The sequence below is a fragment of the Arvicanthis niloticus genome, chromosome 24, assembly GCF_011762505.2.
Source record: "Arvicanthis niloticus isolate mArvNil1 chromosome 24, mArvNil1.pat.X, whole genome shotgun sequence".
NCBI lineage: Eukaryota > Metazoa > Chordata > Mammalia > Rodentia > Muridae > Arvicanthis > Arvicanthis niloticus.
The window spans coordinates 13,243,440-13,261,088 of record NC_133432.1 but is presented as its reverse complement, the minus strand read 5'-3'; the positions used below and the strand labels follow the sequence as shown (position 1 = coordinate 13,261,088).

The 17,649-nt window shown below is 48.0% G+C and overlaps 1 protein-coding gene across 2 annotated transcripts in view; it reads left to right on the top strand.

Moving 5' to 3' along the window:
* The window catches only part of Atp2a2 (ATPase sarcoplasmic/endoplasmic reticulum Ca2+ transporting 2), a 47,147-nt gene extending 38,750 nt beyond the window's left edge, over positions 1–8,397 (top strand). Inside the window, exons 13-21 of one of the 2 annotated variants that reach the window (XR_013107045.1) lie at positions 26–244; positions 879–1,214; positions 1,662–1,882; positions 2,183–2,385; positions 3,304–3,389; positions 3,628–3,761; positions 4,186–4,303; positions 4,402–5,942; positions 7,610–8,397. Coding sequence is in view for 1 of the 2 variants with exons in the window: in XM_076922767.1 (XP_076778882.1) it covers positions 26–244; positions 879–1,214; positions 1,662–1,882; positions 2,183–2,385; positions 3,304–3,389; positions 3,628–3,761; positions 4,186–4,303; positions 4,402–4,522; positions 7,610–7,623 (1,452 nt within the window). In the remaining variant the exon portion in view is untranslated. The remainder of the gene's footprint in view (positions 1–25; positions 245–878; positions 1,215–1,661; positions 1,883–2,182; positions 2,386–3,303; positions 3,390–3,627; positions 3,762–4,185; positions 4,304–4,401; positions 5,943–7,609) is intronic. The other variant, XM_076922767.1, reaches the window with a different exon arrangement.
* Positions 8,398–17,649: the final 9,252 nt, after the last annotated feature.

Here is a 17,649-nt window from a genome sequence, read left to right as displayed (position 1 = left end):
GCTGATCTGAGTCTCTCATTCTCAGGGTGCTCCTGAAGGTGTCATCGATAGGTGCACCCACATCCGAGTTGGAAGTACCAAGGTCCCCATGACTCCTGGTGTCAAACAGAAGATCATGTCTGTCATTCGGGAGTGGGGCAGTGGCAGTGACACGCTGCGGTGCCTGGCTCTGGCCACTCATGACAACCCACTGAGAAGAGAGGAGATGCACCTGGAAGATTCTGCCAACTTCATCAAATATGAGGTACTTTCACCTCACCAGCACAGTCACTGTCCGGCCTCTGCTGCCAGAGGACAGGCAGATGTCCTTGGCCACGTCACAGGAGTCACCCTTGTTTGGATTGCTGCTTCAGACAGAAATAGTTAAGGATTTAGTAAATCTGCTTTCAAAGTAGAATAATCAAGACAAGTTCAGACAAGCCTATCAAAGCCTAATGTAAACCAAGTTACTAATGGATATTTTAGGTATTTTAAAATACTAAGTATTGGTAAAAGGCTGAGTGATTTCCTTTCTTCCTTAGACCACAGTTTTATATGAGAAAGAGCTCTGCTGTGGCCCTGACACTGCCGGCCTCTAAGTGCACTTATTCTTGACCACTTTGTTCTGGGGCTCCCCTCAACCCCCGGATCAATTTTTTAAATGTGAGAATTTAGACCAGAATAATTTGATGATGACGTGCATGGATACATGGAAGCAGTAGGCTGAGACAGAAGACTGCTGTACTACATGTTTCAGGACTGTATCTAGTGAGACCTTGCGTCAACCAAGGGCAAGCAGGCAGAGAGAATGTCAAACTTACAGTTACCGCAAGAGTGAGCTCCCAGGACTCTCATGATGGCGATAAGCTGTTTGAACTCATGTGGCTCTCTCACTTTAGACCAACCTGACTTTCGTCGGCTGTGTGGGCATGCTGGATCCTCCCAGGATTGAAGTAGCCTCTTCTGTGAAGCTGTGCCGGCAAGCAGGCATCCGAGTCATCATGATCACTGGGGACAACAAAGGCACTGCTGTGGCCATCTGTCGCCGCATTGGCATCTTTGGGCAGGATGAAGATGTGACATCAAAGGCTTTTACAGGGCGAGAGTTTGATGAATTAAGCCCCTCAGCCCAGAGAGATGCCTGCTTAAATGCCCGCTGTTTTGCTCGAGTTGAACCTTCCCACAAGTCCAAGATCGTCGAGTTCCTTCAGTCCTTTGATGAGATCACAGCTATGGTAAGGTTTTAGACATGAGCATTGGTTTGCATGACACAGCAGTGTGTGTGTGTGTGTGTGTGTGTAGCTTGGGCTAGCTAGTGAGATCCTGTGCCTAAAAACAAAATAAAAAAATTAGCGTGTTTTTAATCTATAAAAAATACTTAATATTTGAGTATGTGTCTGAGGTGTGTAAATGACCTTAAATTATGTGGCCACACCACAAATGGCTTGTGGGTTGTGCACTTTGTGTGTTGGCGTAATGTAAGGTAATATAAGCAGATGTTCAGTCCTTAGTTCTGCCTTTTTATGTCTCTTTGGTAAACTCACATGGCTGCTTTTATATTTTCTTGGTAAAATATTTGACACCAGCTACTGCTCTGTCCCATTTCCTTCTGCATCAGTCGAACTCTGCCCAGAAGTGTGCCAAGTGGGTGATATCTGAATCAACTGCGGCTTCCCTTTCAGACTGGTGATGGTGTGAATGATGCCCCTGCTCTGAAGAAATCTGAAATCGGAATTGCCATGGGTTCGGGTACTGCAGTGGCTAAGACTGCCTCTGAGATGGTCCTGGCAGATGACAACTTCTCTACCATTGTGGCTGCTGTTGAGGAGGGGCGAGCCATCTACAACAACATGAAGCAATTCATCCGCTACCTCATCTCATCCAACGTGGGGGAAGTGGTCTGGTGGGTATCTGACTGGAACTATACTGTATCTTTCAAGGCCAGGGCTGGGGTATTGAGCTTTCTCAGATTGCTGCTTTTGTTATAGCAAATTTAGTTGTTAGCCTGAGAGGAGAGAAACCTCATAGGGCTTGTCTGCAGCTGCCCAGAAGTTTAAAATAACAAAAGTTTTGGTTCTCTAATAAGTTTCATATGAACTTTGACAGATTAGATGTTGTCTGATGCTCCTGGTTTTGGTAGAGAAGTGACTTCCATAGTTCCAAAACTCACTGAGTTTTCTCTTCTCTCCTCGAATGGAAACAGTATCTTCCTGACAGCAGCCCTTGGGTTTCCTGAAGCTTTAATTCCTGTCCAGTTACTCTGGGTCAATCTGGTGACAGATGGTCTGCCTGCCACTGCACTGGGATTCAATCCTCCAGACCTGGACATCATGAACAAACCTCCCCGGAACCCAAAAGAACCGCTGATCAGCGGGTGGCTCTTCTTCCGTTACCTGGCCATTGGCTGTGAGTACAGTTGCTTGTTGTTTGTGTGGGAGGATGCTCTGTGCAGTGCAGGTCACTAGAAGCCTGTTGAGCATCCTGTCCTTCTTTGGGTTATAGAGAAGCAGCTGTTAGACAGCAGGCTTTTTCTGTTTTTCCCTTGCTCATAGTGATATAAACACCAAGGCATGCCAGGGCCCTTCCCTGTTGAGAGCTCCTGGGTTATCACTGCCCAGGGAACAAGAACAGTCCCACTAGCAGAGGCTTCTGCCGTTTCCTGTCACAGTTCAGTTTAAAGAGCATACAATTAGAGCAGCTTGCCAGTTCTTCTGGCCTTTATAGTATCTCATGGACCAGCAAGGGCAAAAAAAAAAAAAGTCCACTCCCTATCTTTTAACCAGTGACCTGGTGTGCATTGTAATTTCAAGTTAGCTGTGTGCTCTGCAGTTAGGTGACTGTGACCATGGGATAAACAAGTCTCATCTTTGTAGACTTCTGAAATTGATGAGGAATGGCCTCTGCCGTAGACCTAACTCTGCTGCTGATGGCTGGGTGCCAGCACTGTAATGGCAGTTCTTTGAAGGATTCTGCTTGGCCATGGCTGGAACATAGTGTCCAACAAGGTCATATCAGTTTACCTGTGAACTGTGGTGTGGCTTGGTTTCTTCACTTTGTGTGTTCTCTCTGATGGGATGTACCTGTACAACACCTGTTGTCTGATGCATGCCTAGGCTTGCTCTTCAGCTCTGGCACTTTGTGCAGAGTGTAGGTTGGGTTCAACAGGAATGTTTCCTCACAAACTGTAGAGCGATTGCCTGGTTCCCTTTTAGATCAGAGCCACCCTGTCTGCAGTCAGCTGCTCTGGCCTGGGTGTTAGCCTGCAGTTGGCGGCAGTGCTATCTACAGCCTGAAGTATGCCGGCAACCTCATGTTTGTTTGCAGGTTATGTTGGCGCTGCCACCGTGGGTGCTGCTGCATGGTGGTTCATCGCTGCTGACGGGGGTCCAAGAGTCTCCTTCTACCAACTGGTATTTAGCTACTTTTCTTTTGTTACCCCTGTGTAGTGAGAGTGAATTTTTGCTTGGTCTTTCTGTGGGTTTGGGATCATCTTAGGGCTCAAACAGTAAATAGTTGCTTCAGGTAGCTCTCAGGGCTTCTGCTAAGCTGTGTTCATGGTGCTGGGCCTTGAACTTGGTCTGGAATTGGTATCTAGATTTGGGAAGTATTCCTGGCTGATGGAATGAATGGTTGGACTTTTTGTTACAGAGTCATTTCCTGCAGTGCAAGGAGGACAACCCAGACTTCGATGGAGTGGATTGTGCAATCTTTGAGTCCCCATATCCAATGACAATGGCACTTTCTGTTCTTGTAACCATAGAGATGTGTAATGCCCTCAACAGGTTAGTGAGTCTTGTAGGCTAAGGGTTTATGAGGGTCATAGCTGATACTTCTTCCCTCTCAGAAAATAACATACTATTAAGCTGTTGTCCCCCAAGAAACAAGTAGGGGTTGTCACCATTCCGGGCTCCTGGTGTGGCAGGGTATATGAATGCGACCAGCAGTCCAAACTATGCCTGCACCCTAGGAAGTGGAGCACAAGAGATTCTATCTCGCTAAGCCACTGATGGAAGTTTCCAAATTGCTCTATCTTTGGCCATCACCAGTCAGAATGGACCTGGTGCAGCAAAGCCTACAGCTCACCCCACTGGGAAGTCCAGACCTTTAGAGTTAGGCCAGCAGGTGTTGCCACTAAACCCTTCCCCCTTCTGTGTCACTGACATGCACCTTTGCGTCTGGTGAGATCACCTCTCTTGTCACCTGTAGCTTGTCTGAAAACCAGTCTTTGCTGAGGATGCCCCCCTGGGAGAATATCTGGCTCGTGGGCTCCATCTGCTTGTCCATGTCGCTTCACTTCTTGATCCTCTACGTGGAACCTTTGCCAGTGAGTCATTGTGGCCCCGGGCTGGGTTGTGGCCCCGGGCTGGGTCTGGCGTGGCCTGGCTGGTGGGTCCAGGAGGCTGATGCGGCCGCCTTTCTCAGCTCATTTTCCAGATCACACCGCTGAATCTGACCCAGTGGCTGATGGTGCTGAAAATCTCCTTGCCTGTGATCCTCATGGATGAGACGCTCAAGTTTGTGGCTCGAAACTACCTGGAACCCGGTAAAGAGTGTGTGCAGCCTGCCACCAAATCCTCCTGCTCCCTGTCGGCATGCACCGATGGCATTTCCTGGCCGTTTGTGCTGCTCATTATGCCCCTGGTGGTCTGGGTCTACAGCACAGACACTAACTTTAGTGATATGTTCTGGTCTTGACTGACAGCGCTACATACAGAAGATGTTTAACTTAATCAATTAATTTTTTATTGTTTAAAGCAACTGTCTATTTCTGCTGAATTTTCACATGAACATATTGGCTGGTGAAGGAGGTTTCATATCTAGATTTTGTTTTGCTTTTTCTGACTCCAGTGGGACAAGATTTTCCTTTTTTTTATACACATAATTAAAGTGTCCATTGACATGTACAGAGAACTAACACTATTTTATGCAGATATTTTTTTGTAGATGAAAAAGCATGTACAGTGTTCTGTTTAATACTCATCCTTGTACAGAGAGAGTTGAGCCAGCAGACATTGTCAGCAAGTCAATTGGCAGCAGACTTAGAAATGAATGTGTGTGGTTTTTAAAAGAAAAAAAAAAAACTAAATAGCATGTATTGTGTCTTTTGCATGATTCTCTGGATTTAATTTGGTATCACAGTCTAATTTTTATTCATAAGCCAATTTTTCTGCACTGAGCAGAGTCCTGCTACCTCAGTCAGTATTTTTGGTTTGCCACTTCCTGCACCCTCAGCCTCTGTCACCCCCAGCCCACCCCAGCCCGCTCGGCTTCTTCTGTAGGTCTGATGGTTCTGTTTACATCCGTCTTCACGAGAGGTTTGCCTGTCTCGCTTGTGCAGAAAACATTGCTCCAGATTCAATCGACTGGGTTTCTATTCCTTTGCCTAGTTTTTAAGGTTATTTATTTAAATGTCTAATGTATTTTATTGTAACAGACATTGTTTTGCCAACATTGCCTATTCAGTGGCACTTCACAATCTAGTTTAAAAGAAAAATAAAACATTTTAAATGGACAGAGGAAAATAACTGTCTTGTTCTTAATGGCCTTGAACTACCTATAATCAGTTCAAATTTCTGAGCTTCTCAGCTTAGAGCCTTAGTTTCCTGTTCCTGAGGAGAAGAATCCTGTTCTGCTGCACAGTAGGATTTTATTTATAATGTATAGGCACGATCTGTCATATATTATACATTTACTCAAGTTTCTGCTGGCCTGTTGTATGTAGGTTGGTGTAAGGGCAAGTGTGTGTGTATATGTGTGTATGTTTTGTAAAAATCTGTAAATAGCACATGACCAAATGAACATATTGTATAGAAATATTTTTATTTGAATATGGCACTAACCACCACCACCACGACTGATGAGTGTTTGCGCATGTTCAAGGTCAGTCTTAACGGCAGTGTGAGCCATTAACAGTCCTAACTGTGGTGTTTTCCTCCAATGCCTTCCAACATCCATCAACTAATGTGAGTATCTTCTTCCCTGTGGGAGTGGGGTGCTGTGGCCTGTGTACAGATGGTGCCACTGAGTGAGATGGCTCCTGTGTTTACCAGGCAGCCACTTATAAGGAAACAGGGATGTCAACTGTTCACGATACAGGTTACTCTAGTGTAGACAGTGACCAGAACAGAGATCCTTGTGACCTGGCGGAACCAGCTCTGTCCTATCTAGTACCAAACAGACTTCACACAAACCATGTCAGAAGGCTTTTGGGTTTTCACTGGCTGAAGAAGGCTAGGAAAGTTAGCTGACCCTGCATAGGCAATTTCTGTCATCTTTCTAGGATAGACGTCCTGTGCTGTGCAGAGGTCTGGGGGCTGCCACCTTCCTAAGTTGCAGGAGAAAGTGCCAGGTGCTGAGGGCCATCAGCTGACCCTCACTTGGAGCCCTCCAGGTGCTGCAAGGAGCGGTGATTCTCAGGAAGCAGGCAGGTTTTGCCATTTTTAACATGATGAAGTGGGTCAGACACAGGCACAACTGAGTCAAAGACCAAGTCAGGATGACAGCATGTTGAGCCTGCCAACATGCCAAGAGAGGCTGGACCTGTCAACCTGATGTGGTCCTTAATCAGTGATGTCTACAAATGTCTTAAAGGAGATAATTCTCATCCCTGGTAGTGCTGTGTTGCTCAGTGTCCAGAGAGACTATTGGGACCTGCTCAGTATCAACAGATAGAATAGACTAGACCACTGCTGCCCTGAGCCAGGGCCACTTGACCCCTCCAGCCACAAGCAAGGCTGACATGTCTTCTCCCGGCCCACATAGACCAAGGCCAACAGCACAGTCCCAGCCACAGGCCTCCTCCTGCATGTTCTGAGCCCTGCCCTCGTCCAGCATCAAGAAGGGACAGCATTTACTGTGTCAGCAGCATCCTCAACCCACTAGGGCAGTCAAGCCTGCAACTCTCAGCCTTGAGCTTTTCCCAAATGGCCTCTTCAGAAACGCTGTATAAAGGCTCCACCCTGCAGCCCACTCAGCAAAATTCAGGTGGTGCCTTCCCCAGAGAGCTAGCAGGGCTACTAAGGCTGGAGAAGGCTAGCCACTTCACAGCAGCTGCTACCACAGCACTCTCAAAGTAGGGTCTCAGCCCAAACGAGAACACAGGCCTCAGGAACATCTACGATCACAGCATTGGCTTGGTGCCTGCAGAGCCCCATAAGCCAAGAAGCATGGTTGCCCTTTGCCATAAGCTACCAAATCCCATCAAGACCAACCCCTGCAATTGGGAAGCCTTTAAAGCAGAGTCTGTAGCCCGGGACTGGCTGCCATAGAGAATGGGGAGGGAGCAGAAAGGCCTTCCTTCCCCTGGTGCCATGCCACTCACTGCTCCACCTGCCTCACCTTCTGCATGGCTCTCAGCCCTCCCTTGTATTTGACATGCCTTCTAGTTTCTGCCTCCTGGAGCTTTGTTAGGAGCTGGTGGTAGGAGGCGGCCCAGGGCAGTCACCAAGCCACTGCTTCTAGGTGTGCCTGGGCAGCAAGCACCTCAGGACAACCACCAGAAATGCTGGTTTTTTGCATCTAGGCCAAATGCAGTGTTCTTTCCGTCTGTCCCTGTTGTTGTGTCTTGGGAAGTTGTTCTAACATTGCGCTATATTTCAAAAAGCTGATTTCCTCTCTCTTTCCTTTTCAGCAATACTGGAGTAACCGCTTCCTAAACCATTTGCAGAAATGTAAGGGTGTTCGGGTGCGTGCATGTGCGTTGTTAGCAACACATCTACCAGCCCTCTGCATGACTGAGGTTGGGGAAAAGAAAAATAGAAACAGTCCCCAACTCACTGTGTGATGTGGAGGAAATGTGTATTACCGGTGGGGTTTTAGCTGTTCAATCAAATAATAACAAATGTACAATTTAGCATAATGAATCAAAGAGCCTCTCCAGAGAAGTTGGTTTCTTTGCTGCAAGAAGAATGAGGTTCTGAAACCTTATCCAAGAACAGAAGCCATCAGCCAAGTCTCCACATTTCTCTGCAAAATGTCATAGCCTCTATAACTGTATGATATTGTAATGCATGCCTTCAGTTGTAAGTGGCCAGACTGCTCTACAGTGACATTGAAACATGCTAATTGGCCCTGTACAGTTTGCTTATTTATAAATTCATTTAAAACACTACAACTGTCGAATGGTTACAACATAGGCCTCCGGTCCTAACTTGAGTTGTTTTTAGGTATGCAGCCAGCTGTTCCACACTGTATTATTGTAACTTATTTAATGAAGTCAGAAGCAGTAGACAGATGTTGGTGCAATACAAGTATTGTGTGCATTTATCGTAATAAAGTGCTCAGCGTCGGTTCAGTTCTCACAGCTTCTCACAGTGCATGTTTGACTGTAGTCTGTAAATAGAGGTCAGTTTCTGTGCTGGTAACAGGTATTGCACAGACATGATTTCAGGTAAATAAATCTATTCTACGATAACCTAAGCAGAGCAGTGGCTGTTTTATAGGAGGGTGGGGACAGTTTTGTAGTTAACCAGGAGAGAAGCAATGCATGTCACCAGTGGCCTTCAGCAGAAATCAGCCCTTTCAGCTCAGAAGATTAAACACAAGCCTGAGTTGTGTGGCTGCTCAGATGCAAAGTGACTGTGGCCTTCTGCTTAGGACAGGAGACAGAGCAAGTAGACCCATGGCTCGGCGGGTAAAGGCCTCTGACATATGATAAACCTGGAAGACCTGAGTTTGATTCCCGGAACCCATGGTAGAACCGATTCCACCACAAACTTGTCCTCTGACCTCCACATTTGCCCACATTCAGAATTACAAGATCACTGTCACCAGCGGTTCAGCTTAGATTCAGAGGAGAAATTTCTCAGAATGAACGAAAAATCTCATTGGAGACCAGGCTGGTCCAGAACTCTGCCTGCTTCTGCTTCTGCTTCTGCTTCCCAAGTGCTGGGAAGTATATGCAGCACAGACATCCTGTTCTTAACATTTAATGTCTTTGAAGACCACATGTCAAGACAGTTGTTTTAGTCTAATAGGCTTGTTTTGCATGGACAGATGAGGACTATGCCAAGCAGGTAGTGCACTGCCTGAGGGCCACTTGGGCCCTTGTGGTTGACAGAAATAAACATTTTTGTGTCCTTACGCCTAATCCAGTACAAATGGATCAGGTTTTAAAGCCTAAACTACACTTTGGGAGAAATGCCTAGTGGGCATGCAAGGATGCTGTTCTGTGTCAGCTGTGCAGTTTTCACAGCTGGTGGGAGTGCAGTGCCCCCTGGAGAACAACTGGGTGTCACCTAAGAAGCCCAAAGCTCTTCATCAGAAAGCTACAGCGCAGTGTAGAAGGGAGAAGCAAAACTGCCAAGTGTGGGAAGCTTGGAGGTGTGAAGCGTAAGTCAGAATTCAGGGTCAGTACAGACCCAGCACCCATGGCACTAGGACCTCAACTGTGTGTGCTAGGTGAGGCCTCACCACCAAGCCTCTCGCACCCTTGTGTTTTTTAAATACAAGGAGGAAACTTGGCCTTCCTTAGCATGACTTGAAACCCTGAGAGAATGGCCAAAGGAGACAACAATCCTAGCCTAAAGGAAGAAGTGATTAGAATCTCTTTAACACTATACTCCAGAGTCAAGAAGAGACTTCTCACACGCTGAACAGAGAAGTAGTCTACTCTATATAGGGATATGCTATCTGACCACTCTTGAGGGGGTTGCTGATTCCCAAACGCCACTTTGGTTCAGAATTCAAGTTAGGCTGGCCTCAAACTCAGGCTGTTCCTGCCTCCCAAGTGCTGGAATTAAAGGCCTACATCCCCATGCCCAGCTTCAGGTCTATTTTTAAGTGCCCATACTCAACACTTGCAGTTCCCAAATATGTCCAGATAAGAATAATCCATTTTAGTTTTTTAGGTAGAGCCTCATAGCCCAGGCAGGCTCTGGCCCAAACTCAGTATACAGCCGAACCTGCCCTCCAAGTGGGCCTACCATGCCTGGCTTCCCACTACACTGTTGGCTTGCAAAAACTGGAACTAATTGGCTGCCCCCAATAACAAGAACTAGAGCAGCGGTTCAAAACCTTCCTAATGCTGTAACACTTCAATGCAGTTCCTCTCGTTGTGACATCCACCCATAAAATGTTACTGTGTCTTGAACTGATTTTCCTAGTGTTATAAATTGTAACATAAATATATGCAGGACAGTCTTAAGAGCTCGTGTCAAAGGGTCATGCAACACCCCTAAAGGGGTCAAAGTCTACAGGTTCCTCACAGCTTCTCACATCCAAACCATGGAAAAAGACAAAGACCTGAAAAGTCATCAAGGAGCAGTGAATGATGCACATTCTGCCTAAAATAGCTCGGTGCAGAAGGCTGGTTGCACCTTTCTGGAGTCATGTGTGCTGCACAAGTTCCAGGCCAGCTTGGGCTACAGAATGAGACCCTGCCTCTAAAAGTCAAATCAAATGGAAAAGGAAAAAGGGCTCAGCTGTAATAGTGACTATAGCCAGGCCTGACATCCTGGGTTTGGCTCCCAGAGCTCACATAGATCACTGATGTTCTCTGATTTTCAGATGTGCTGTGCTTATATGCACACAATCATAAACATTTTTTTCTTGGACAGATGGTTGAAAGCACCAGTTCTGAGTTAGCTAATGCCCTCTTCTGGCCTCCATGGGCACTGCATGCACAGAGGCACAGTCATACAGGAAGCCAAAACTGCTAAGTGGTTTGGTTTTGGGTTTTTCCAGATAGGATTTCTCTGTGCAGCCCTGGCTGTCCTGGAACTCACTTTGTAGACCAGGCTGACCTGGAACTCAGAGATCCACCTGTCTCTACCTTCTGAGTGCTGTGATACACAGCAGGTGCCACCACTGCCTGGCCCAAAATCCCCTCCCCAGCCCTTTAAAATCTTTTTTAAAGGAGACAAAAATAAATTCCTTGTCTCAGTGATTGTAAGCAAAGGACTCCAGGATACAGGTAGCAGATCACAAAGGCATGGGGTTGGGGGGGGGGGGGGGCATGTGAGTATGTCAGAGCCATCAAGTAATGAACTGAGTGGTCATGGATGAATTCTGGCTTAGTTCTACCCACAGCTAGAGCAGAGTGAGCACCTGCAGGTTCCTGACAGAACCTAGCAGCAGGGATCACACATACCCCCATTCAGGCTTCCTGATACCACTTTCCATGGCAGGTTCCAAACAGCATGGTGCATTACCAAAAAACAGCCAAGTACAAGTGCAAATAATCACAGGTTGGCACTGGCATGAACAAAAGATAAAAGGGCACAACAAAAGCTGCATAACTCAGATTCACCAGCAGTGGTGAAGGTGGCATCCCTCCCAAAGGAGGCTGGAAAGTGTGGGCAAGGAAGGCCACAAAGCACAAACCAGGTAGGTGCTACTTCAACCCAGACAAGCAGATTAAACACCTCAGTGGTGGGGGCATCCTAAGGCAAGCACCTTTGGTCCCTAGAATGCTTCACACCTCAGGCCAATTACTAGAAAAACATCTGACAAAATTCCATAGAATTCCTGGTGAAAAGGTGGACACGCAAATTACAGACTTGGTGATGGGGTAGTATCAGATACAGATCAGCAACTAACGTTGATGAGAAGACACCAGAATGCAGCAGGGACCATGGACAGCTGGATGCCGGTGAGAGCATCAGACACTTACTTGTCACTTCACCTTTGTGAGTTTGAAAGATGTCTTTTGAACAGCAGAGAATATTCCAGAACTGATAAAAGACCATGATCTGTAACTGGATGAATCTTAACTTCCACACAAGATTCAAAACAAAACAGTGCTGAGACATAGTAAGCAGAACACAGAAAATCTTTCACATCTGGAGGTGGGGGGGTAGGGGGAAAGGAATCCTTTGCAGGAATGACAGTGAAGCCACCAAAGGGGTCTTCCAGCAACCTGGAAAGACTGCCCAAAATTAACTAACAGAGGTGATAAGGTGTTTCAGACAGACTGAGATTCAGTTGGGACAACAGGTAGACTTGCGGTGACCTGACCTCTGTCATCCAGGACAAGAAGACAACAGTTCATTTCCGGCTTGGACATCTGTGTTGCTGTCCTAAGGGGGCTACTGAAAGAATAGATGCACTGTACCCATGGATGCAGCAGCAGGAAAGACCTAGGAAGACCTGAGCCAGGGGTTTCCATGTGACATGCTTGCTGAACTCCATGGCAAGTGTCCACAAGCTAGATGTCACTCTAGGACCAACATGTCACTCTGCTCACTGTTTCTGCACAAAGACCCCAGCACTGCCTCCTCAATGACCAGCTGTGCTCCAGAAGAGGCACAGAGAGCCTCAGCATGTGCTTGGAGCCCCACCATTGTGTAGAACAATTGTTTCTCCATGAAAATTAGTAGCAATTATAAAATGTGAACGTGGAAATGTCCTCAAGTGCTTGATCTGTAACCACTGTACAGCTTGACCTTTATACTTCTTCCCATGTACAAATGACAGAGTTAAGAATACAGGCTGGTGGCCAGTTGTGGTAGCACAGGACTAATCCCAGCGTGCAGGAGATGGAGACAGGGATAACTGGGTCTGACGCCAGCCTGGTGCTCTATGTGGTGAGTTTCAGGACAGCCAGGACTATGTAGAAAGACCCTGTCTCAAAACACAACAAACAAAAAAAGGACGCAGCTGAGAATGAGTATGGCTCTCCCAGAGTCACAGAGGAAAGATACCCAAGTGGGGGTAAGGACTCCTGCATCCCAGGCTGACCTCAAATTTGCTATGTAGCTAAGGATGACCCTTAACTTCTGATCCCATTTCTTTTTTTCTTTTCTTTTTTTCTTTTTCTTTTTTTTTTTTTTTTGGTTTTTCGAGACAGGGTTTCTCTGTGTCGTCTTGGCTGTCCCCGTTTCTACCTCCCAAATGTTGAGACTTACAAGCACCTTACCTAACTACATCTTTATTTACGGAATAAGCACTGCCTGGGTAGCAGTGTAACCTTTAGTCCCAACTCTTGGGAGGCAGAGGCAGGCAGATCTCTGGGAGTTTGAGTACAGCCTGGTCTACATATGAGATCCTAGCTCCAAAAAACAATGGAGAGAAAGAAAACACTAGCCGGGCAGTGGTGGCGCACGCCTTTAATCCCAGCACTTGGGAGGCAGAGGCAGGTGGATTTCTGAGTTCGAGGCCAGCCTGGTCTACAGAGTGAGTTCCAGGACAGCCAGGACTACACAGAGAAACCCTGTCTTGAAAAACCAAAAAAAAAAAAAAAAAAAAAAAAAAAAAAAACAAAAAAAAAAAAAACAAAAAACAAAAAACAAAAAAAACAAACCACTGTGCATCACCCGGGAGGGAAGTGGTAGGTCTGGACTCATTGGCAGGGTGCCCCGTGGCTCTGAGCTTGGCGGTAGCAGGCCCAATCTTCCCTTTGATGGCAGGGGTGAGGGGTAGTGCAGTGCCCACTGTTCTAGCCTCTTGACCATCAGGACAAATTCTTGCTCTCTCAAGTTTCTAATCAAAACCCTGAAGTAAACCCCTGCTGTCTGTGGGTTCACAGAGGCAGCACTTTGTGCTGAGGGGTTGGTATGAGTTGTTGCAAAACTCAGGTTCTGCAGGCCTTGGGTCTGGCTGACAGCGGCATTGTTAATGCAAAGAGCTCTGAGCCTTTCCCAAAGCAGGCCTGGCCTACATCAGGAGGCTATCATGTCCATGGGAGGCTCAACCCCAAAGGACCAGCCACACGCCCCAGGGATGCGCTCACACACTCAGAACAGGCAGAGGGGGCATAGGCATAGAGAACCTAAGGCCATGGCAGAGACCAGAAAGGGAGGAAGAGCCTTATCCGTCCCCCCCCACACACACACACACACAGAGAAACATATCCAGGAGTCACTCCTCAACCTTTACGAAAGGTGGTCTGACTTTAGCACCACCTTGGGGGAATGAGTTCCTCCAAGGCAGAGCTCAGCACAAGGAAGTATCCTGGGACCCCAGGCCTGAGAAAACACCGGCTCCCAGCACCAGTGAGGACTGGCTGCCATTTCAGATGGGGCCTCGTCTGTAATCCTAACCGAAAGCTTAAGAATGAGTACCTACAGGGAGATGGGACAACTGCAACAGGACACAAAGGGGACAGGTCCAGCCTGGGCTACCATACTGTTATAGAGTGGACAACTTGCCAGTTCCCTGGAAAGTTCCAAGAAGGATCACTCCACACTCTGCAACAGGCTGCTAGGCATTTACCCAAAGAAGGAAAAGCTGGGAGCTAAGAAAGCAGCCAGAGGGCTGTTTATAAAGACGGGCTCTAAAGATCTAGGCGGCAGGAGAACCAGTCTCAGGATGACACCACCCTGGCCAGACTGGCTGGCAGCCTGACTGCAGCGAGGCTGAGCATGACAACAGAAGACGATGCCAGAGCATCGAGGGTGAGAGGTACCATGGGTCAGAGGACCATGCTATGTGACTCAGGGTTGAGCTGGTGCCTGACCAAAGGCCCACACATTAAATGTCTGGTGAACCCCAAGCCAAGGCAGGTTGCATTGTCCCAGGACAGCAAGGGTTCTTCTAGTCTGTCACCTGAGAGTGACTGCTAACATCCATGATGACCTCATGGCATATACCATTCCACAAGAATGTGACCTCCTGTCCTGGGGTTGTTAAATCAGAAAGTGTCTCTGACATCACAAATGTAGCCAAGGGACAGAGCAGCCCAAGAGATCCAGGTCCAGCAGAGCCTGGTTTTTCATTTCATACTGTGTGACTGTGTGCTAGGCACAGATGGTTCACTTCAGAGATTGTGTTAATGGTTTAGCTGGGGGATCACAAGTTCTCTCTATACATTTAGGGGTAAAAATATCCAATTGCCTTTTACCCACTTTCAAAGCATTTCATCGGCATGGGCTACATTCTGTGTAGCAGCCATCCCAGTACTGAAGCTTTCACTCCCAGCTGCAGCTCTTCCGCTGCCCAGCGAGAGGACGTTGGCTCTTCCAGGTGCTTGGGATGAGCAGAAGCAATGCATCACCTGTCCTGTGACTGGGTACTTTCCTCAGTGTAACACTCTCAAAGTGCATTTGTGGTTTTAGGTTTGTGACTACATGACGATCCACTATTTTGTAGCCGGACCATAACCTGTGTACACACTCTTAGTTGGAAGCCTGGGTTGTTCCACCCCCTTGTCAACAGGGAAGCAGGTGTAAAGTCCCTGTCTAGGCTTTTATTCCTGTGGGCAGCTACCCAGAGTTGGAATGGTGGGTCTGATGGGTCTGAGGGTTGAAACTTTGGTCCACCAGACTTCTGCACATGGCCACGCCTTTTCCATCCCACCAACAGACTGATATTGTTACTTCCTAATGATGGCCAATAAGGAAGGCAATCTATAAAGTTCTGGATGTCTCTTGGACTTGTAGGTGCCGAGTGGTTTGTAAAATAAACTTTTTGCTCTAGCAATGACGAACATGTGAGTCTAGCAACCCCACGCCCTGGCCCTGGCCCTGGTCTCCAGGCACGCTGGGTTCACCTACTGCATTCAGGCATGGAGGGAGCTTGATGGCAAAGGCCAGCCCTTTGTGCCCCTCTACCTCCCCAAGAAAGTGGTGGCAGCTGATGCCCCACCCTCTGCCCCAGGGGAAGGAGGCTCCCGGTTGGGGTGGAAAGTCTGAACACGATGCTTACCTCAGCAGCTTCCCCAGAGGCCATGGTGAGGCGTGTGTCCAGTCTGGCCCGTGCCTGTCATCAGCAAATGATGTGGCCCCTGAGAACTGGTCTCGGCAGAGCTTGCAGTGACTGTGTTGAATTTATGCTGGCAGCCAACAGCATGACGCTACTGGCCTGGGCCTGCCCCAGGTGAGCTGGGTTTAAGCTGTAAGACCCAGATGCCACAGGCGAGGCCCATTAAGGCCCATTTTTCCCACTCACAAATGGCTACAGGGTGAAGCTCCAGGACCTCTCTGAAGTCAGGCTAAGTCCAATAAGCTTGTCAACAGTAAGAAGTTGGGCAGAGCAAAAATGCCCACTCCCCAATCCAGGGTCCCAGACCTCAAAGTCTGTGGTGCTAAGAGCCATGCCCAAGTGTGAGGCTAGACAGACAGGGCAGAAGCCAAAGCTGGCTTTGTGTTCCCAAGGCAGGCTCAGAGCAGGTGTGCAGCCATCACGGGTCCTGTGGGTGGATCACATGTACCAGACCTCTAGGCCCTGCAGGCACTCAGCAGTGGGGAGAAGGGGAAGGCTACAGATCCCCGACTAGCTGCTGGCATCTCACCAATGGTATCTGTTGTGGTTTTACTAAGAATGGCCTCCATAGGCTCATGTATTTAAATGCTTAGTTACCAGGGAGCGGCACTATTTGAAAGGATGGGAAAGACTGATTAGGTGTGGCCTTGTTGGAGGAAACCCACGCTGGGCCCAGGTTTGCTCTCTGCCTATGGATCAGGATACAGCTCTCCAGAACTGCTGGTCTACACAGCAAGATCTGTTTCAAAAATATATGATAAATAAAATGAGCCAAGCCCCACGAAGCTGCCTGCCATGATGACCATGGACTGAACCTCTGAACCTGTAGCAAGCCCCCAATTAAACGTTTGCTTTCATAAGAGTTTCCATGCTCAGTGTCTCTTCACAGCAACAGAACAGTGAGACAGCATCCGAGCACTGTGCCGGGGTCTTGTGCTTGCTGAATCCTAAGCCAATGAATCAGAGGCTGCAGACGTAAGCATTCAGAGCGGCTGCCCCAACACTCTAGGTGGAGTGATGAGAGCACCAACACTTCACCCCAGCTATGACACACTAAAGCCACAAGGTCCCTGTGGCACTCATGCATATTAAAGGACACCTCCACTCAGGTCATCCTGGTTTCCTAGCACGACGTTCAAGTGGACAGCCACAGGGTTCCCAGCCTTGATGTTGTGCCGTGGAAAAGCCAGCACTCTATCCTTTGAAAGGCCACGTGTCTTTGTTCCTGAGGTCTTCCAAACCACGTGGTCAGTGTACTCCTTCCCACCTTAGTTTAAGGTGGACTTGAGGGTCCAGCTGGGTGCTGCCGGAATGGAAAGGTCACACTGGCTTAAGGGTTTCCGGTAGCAATGAGTGACATGCAAGGGGAGGAATTCCAGCACACTGAAGGGAGCTGGAGGTCCATTCTGGCCTGTGGGAATTCACCCTGGCATGAAGACAGGAGGGTGAACTGGGTTTCATTTGTGGCTGAAAGGGTTTGCCTTCTCTCTCAACACTGACTGGTCAGTAGGGCTGCTGGTGGGGCCAAGTCAGGAAAAGGACCACCCACATGTTGCCCAAGGGGAGCCTCAGATGGCTCAGGACAGCTAGTGTGCACAGGCTGAAGCTCACACTGATACCCTTTCATGAAACTTGGTCCATTTAATTTATCATGTATCTCAAGACAAATCTTGCTATGTAGCCCAGCACATCTGAACTGTCATGCCTCTGCCTCCCAAGTGCAGGCTTCCAGAATGCATCTCCACCACAACACCCTGGCCCACTTTTCTCTGCACTGACAGTGCTCTGACACGGACTACTGGTTGTTTACAACGAATCTCCCACACGTCCAGCACCATCATCTGCGTCTTGAAAGGCATCACACTTGCAGAACTCAGGATGGAGGGCGAGTTAACCAGTTCTCATTAGCTGAGGGATACTCCAAGCAGATGCTGAAGCAGACCCTGCCCTCAGGGACTCAGTGAAGAGCCAGGCTGGTTCCATGCGACATGCTCAGGGCTCTGCCTCCCAGCACATGGGAGAAAAGAGTAT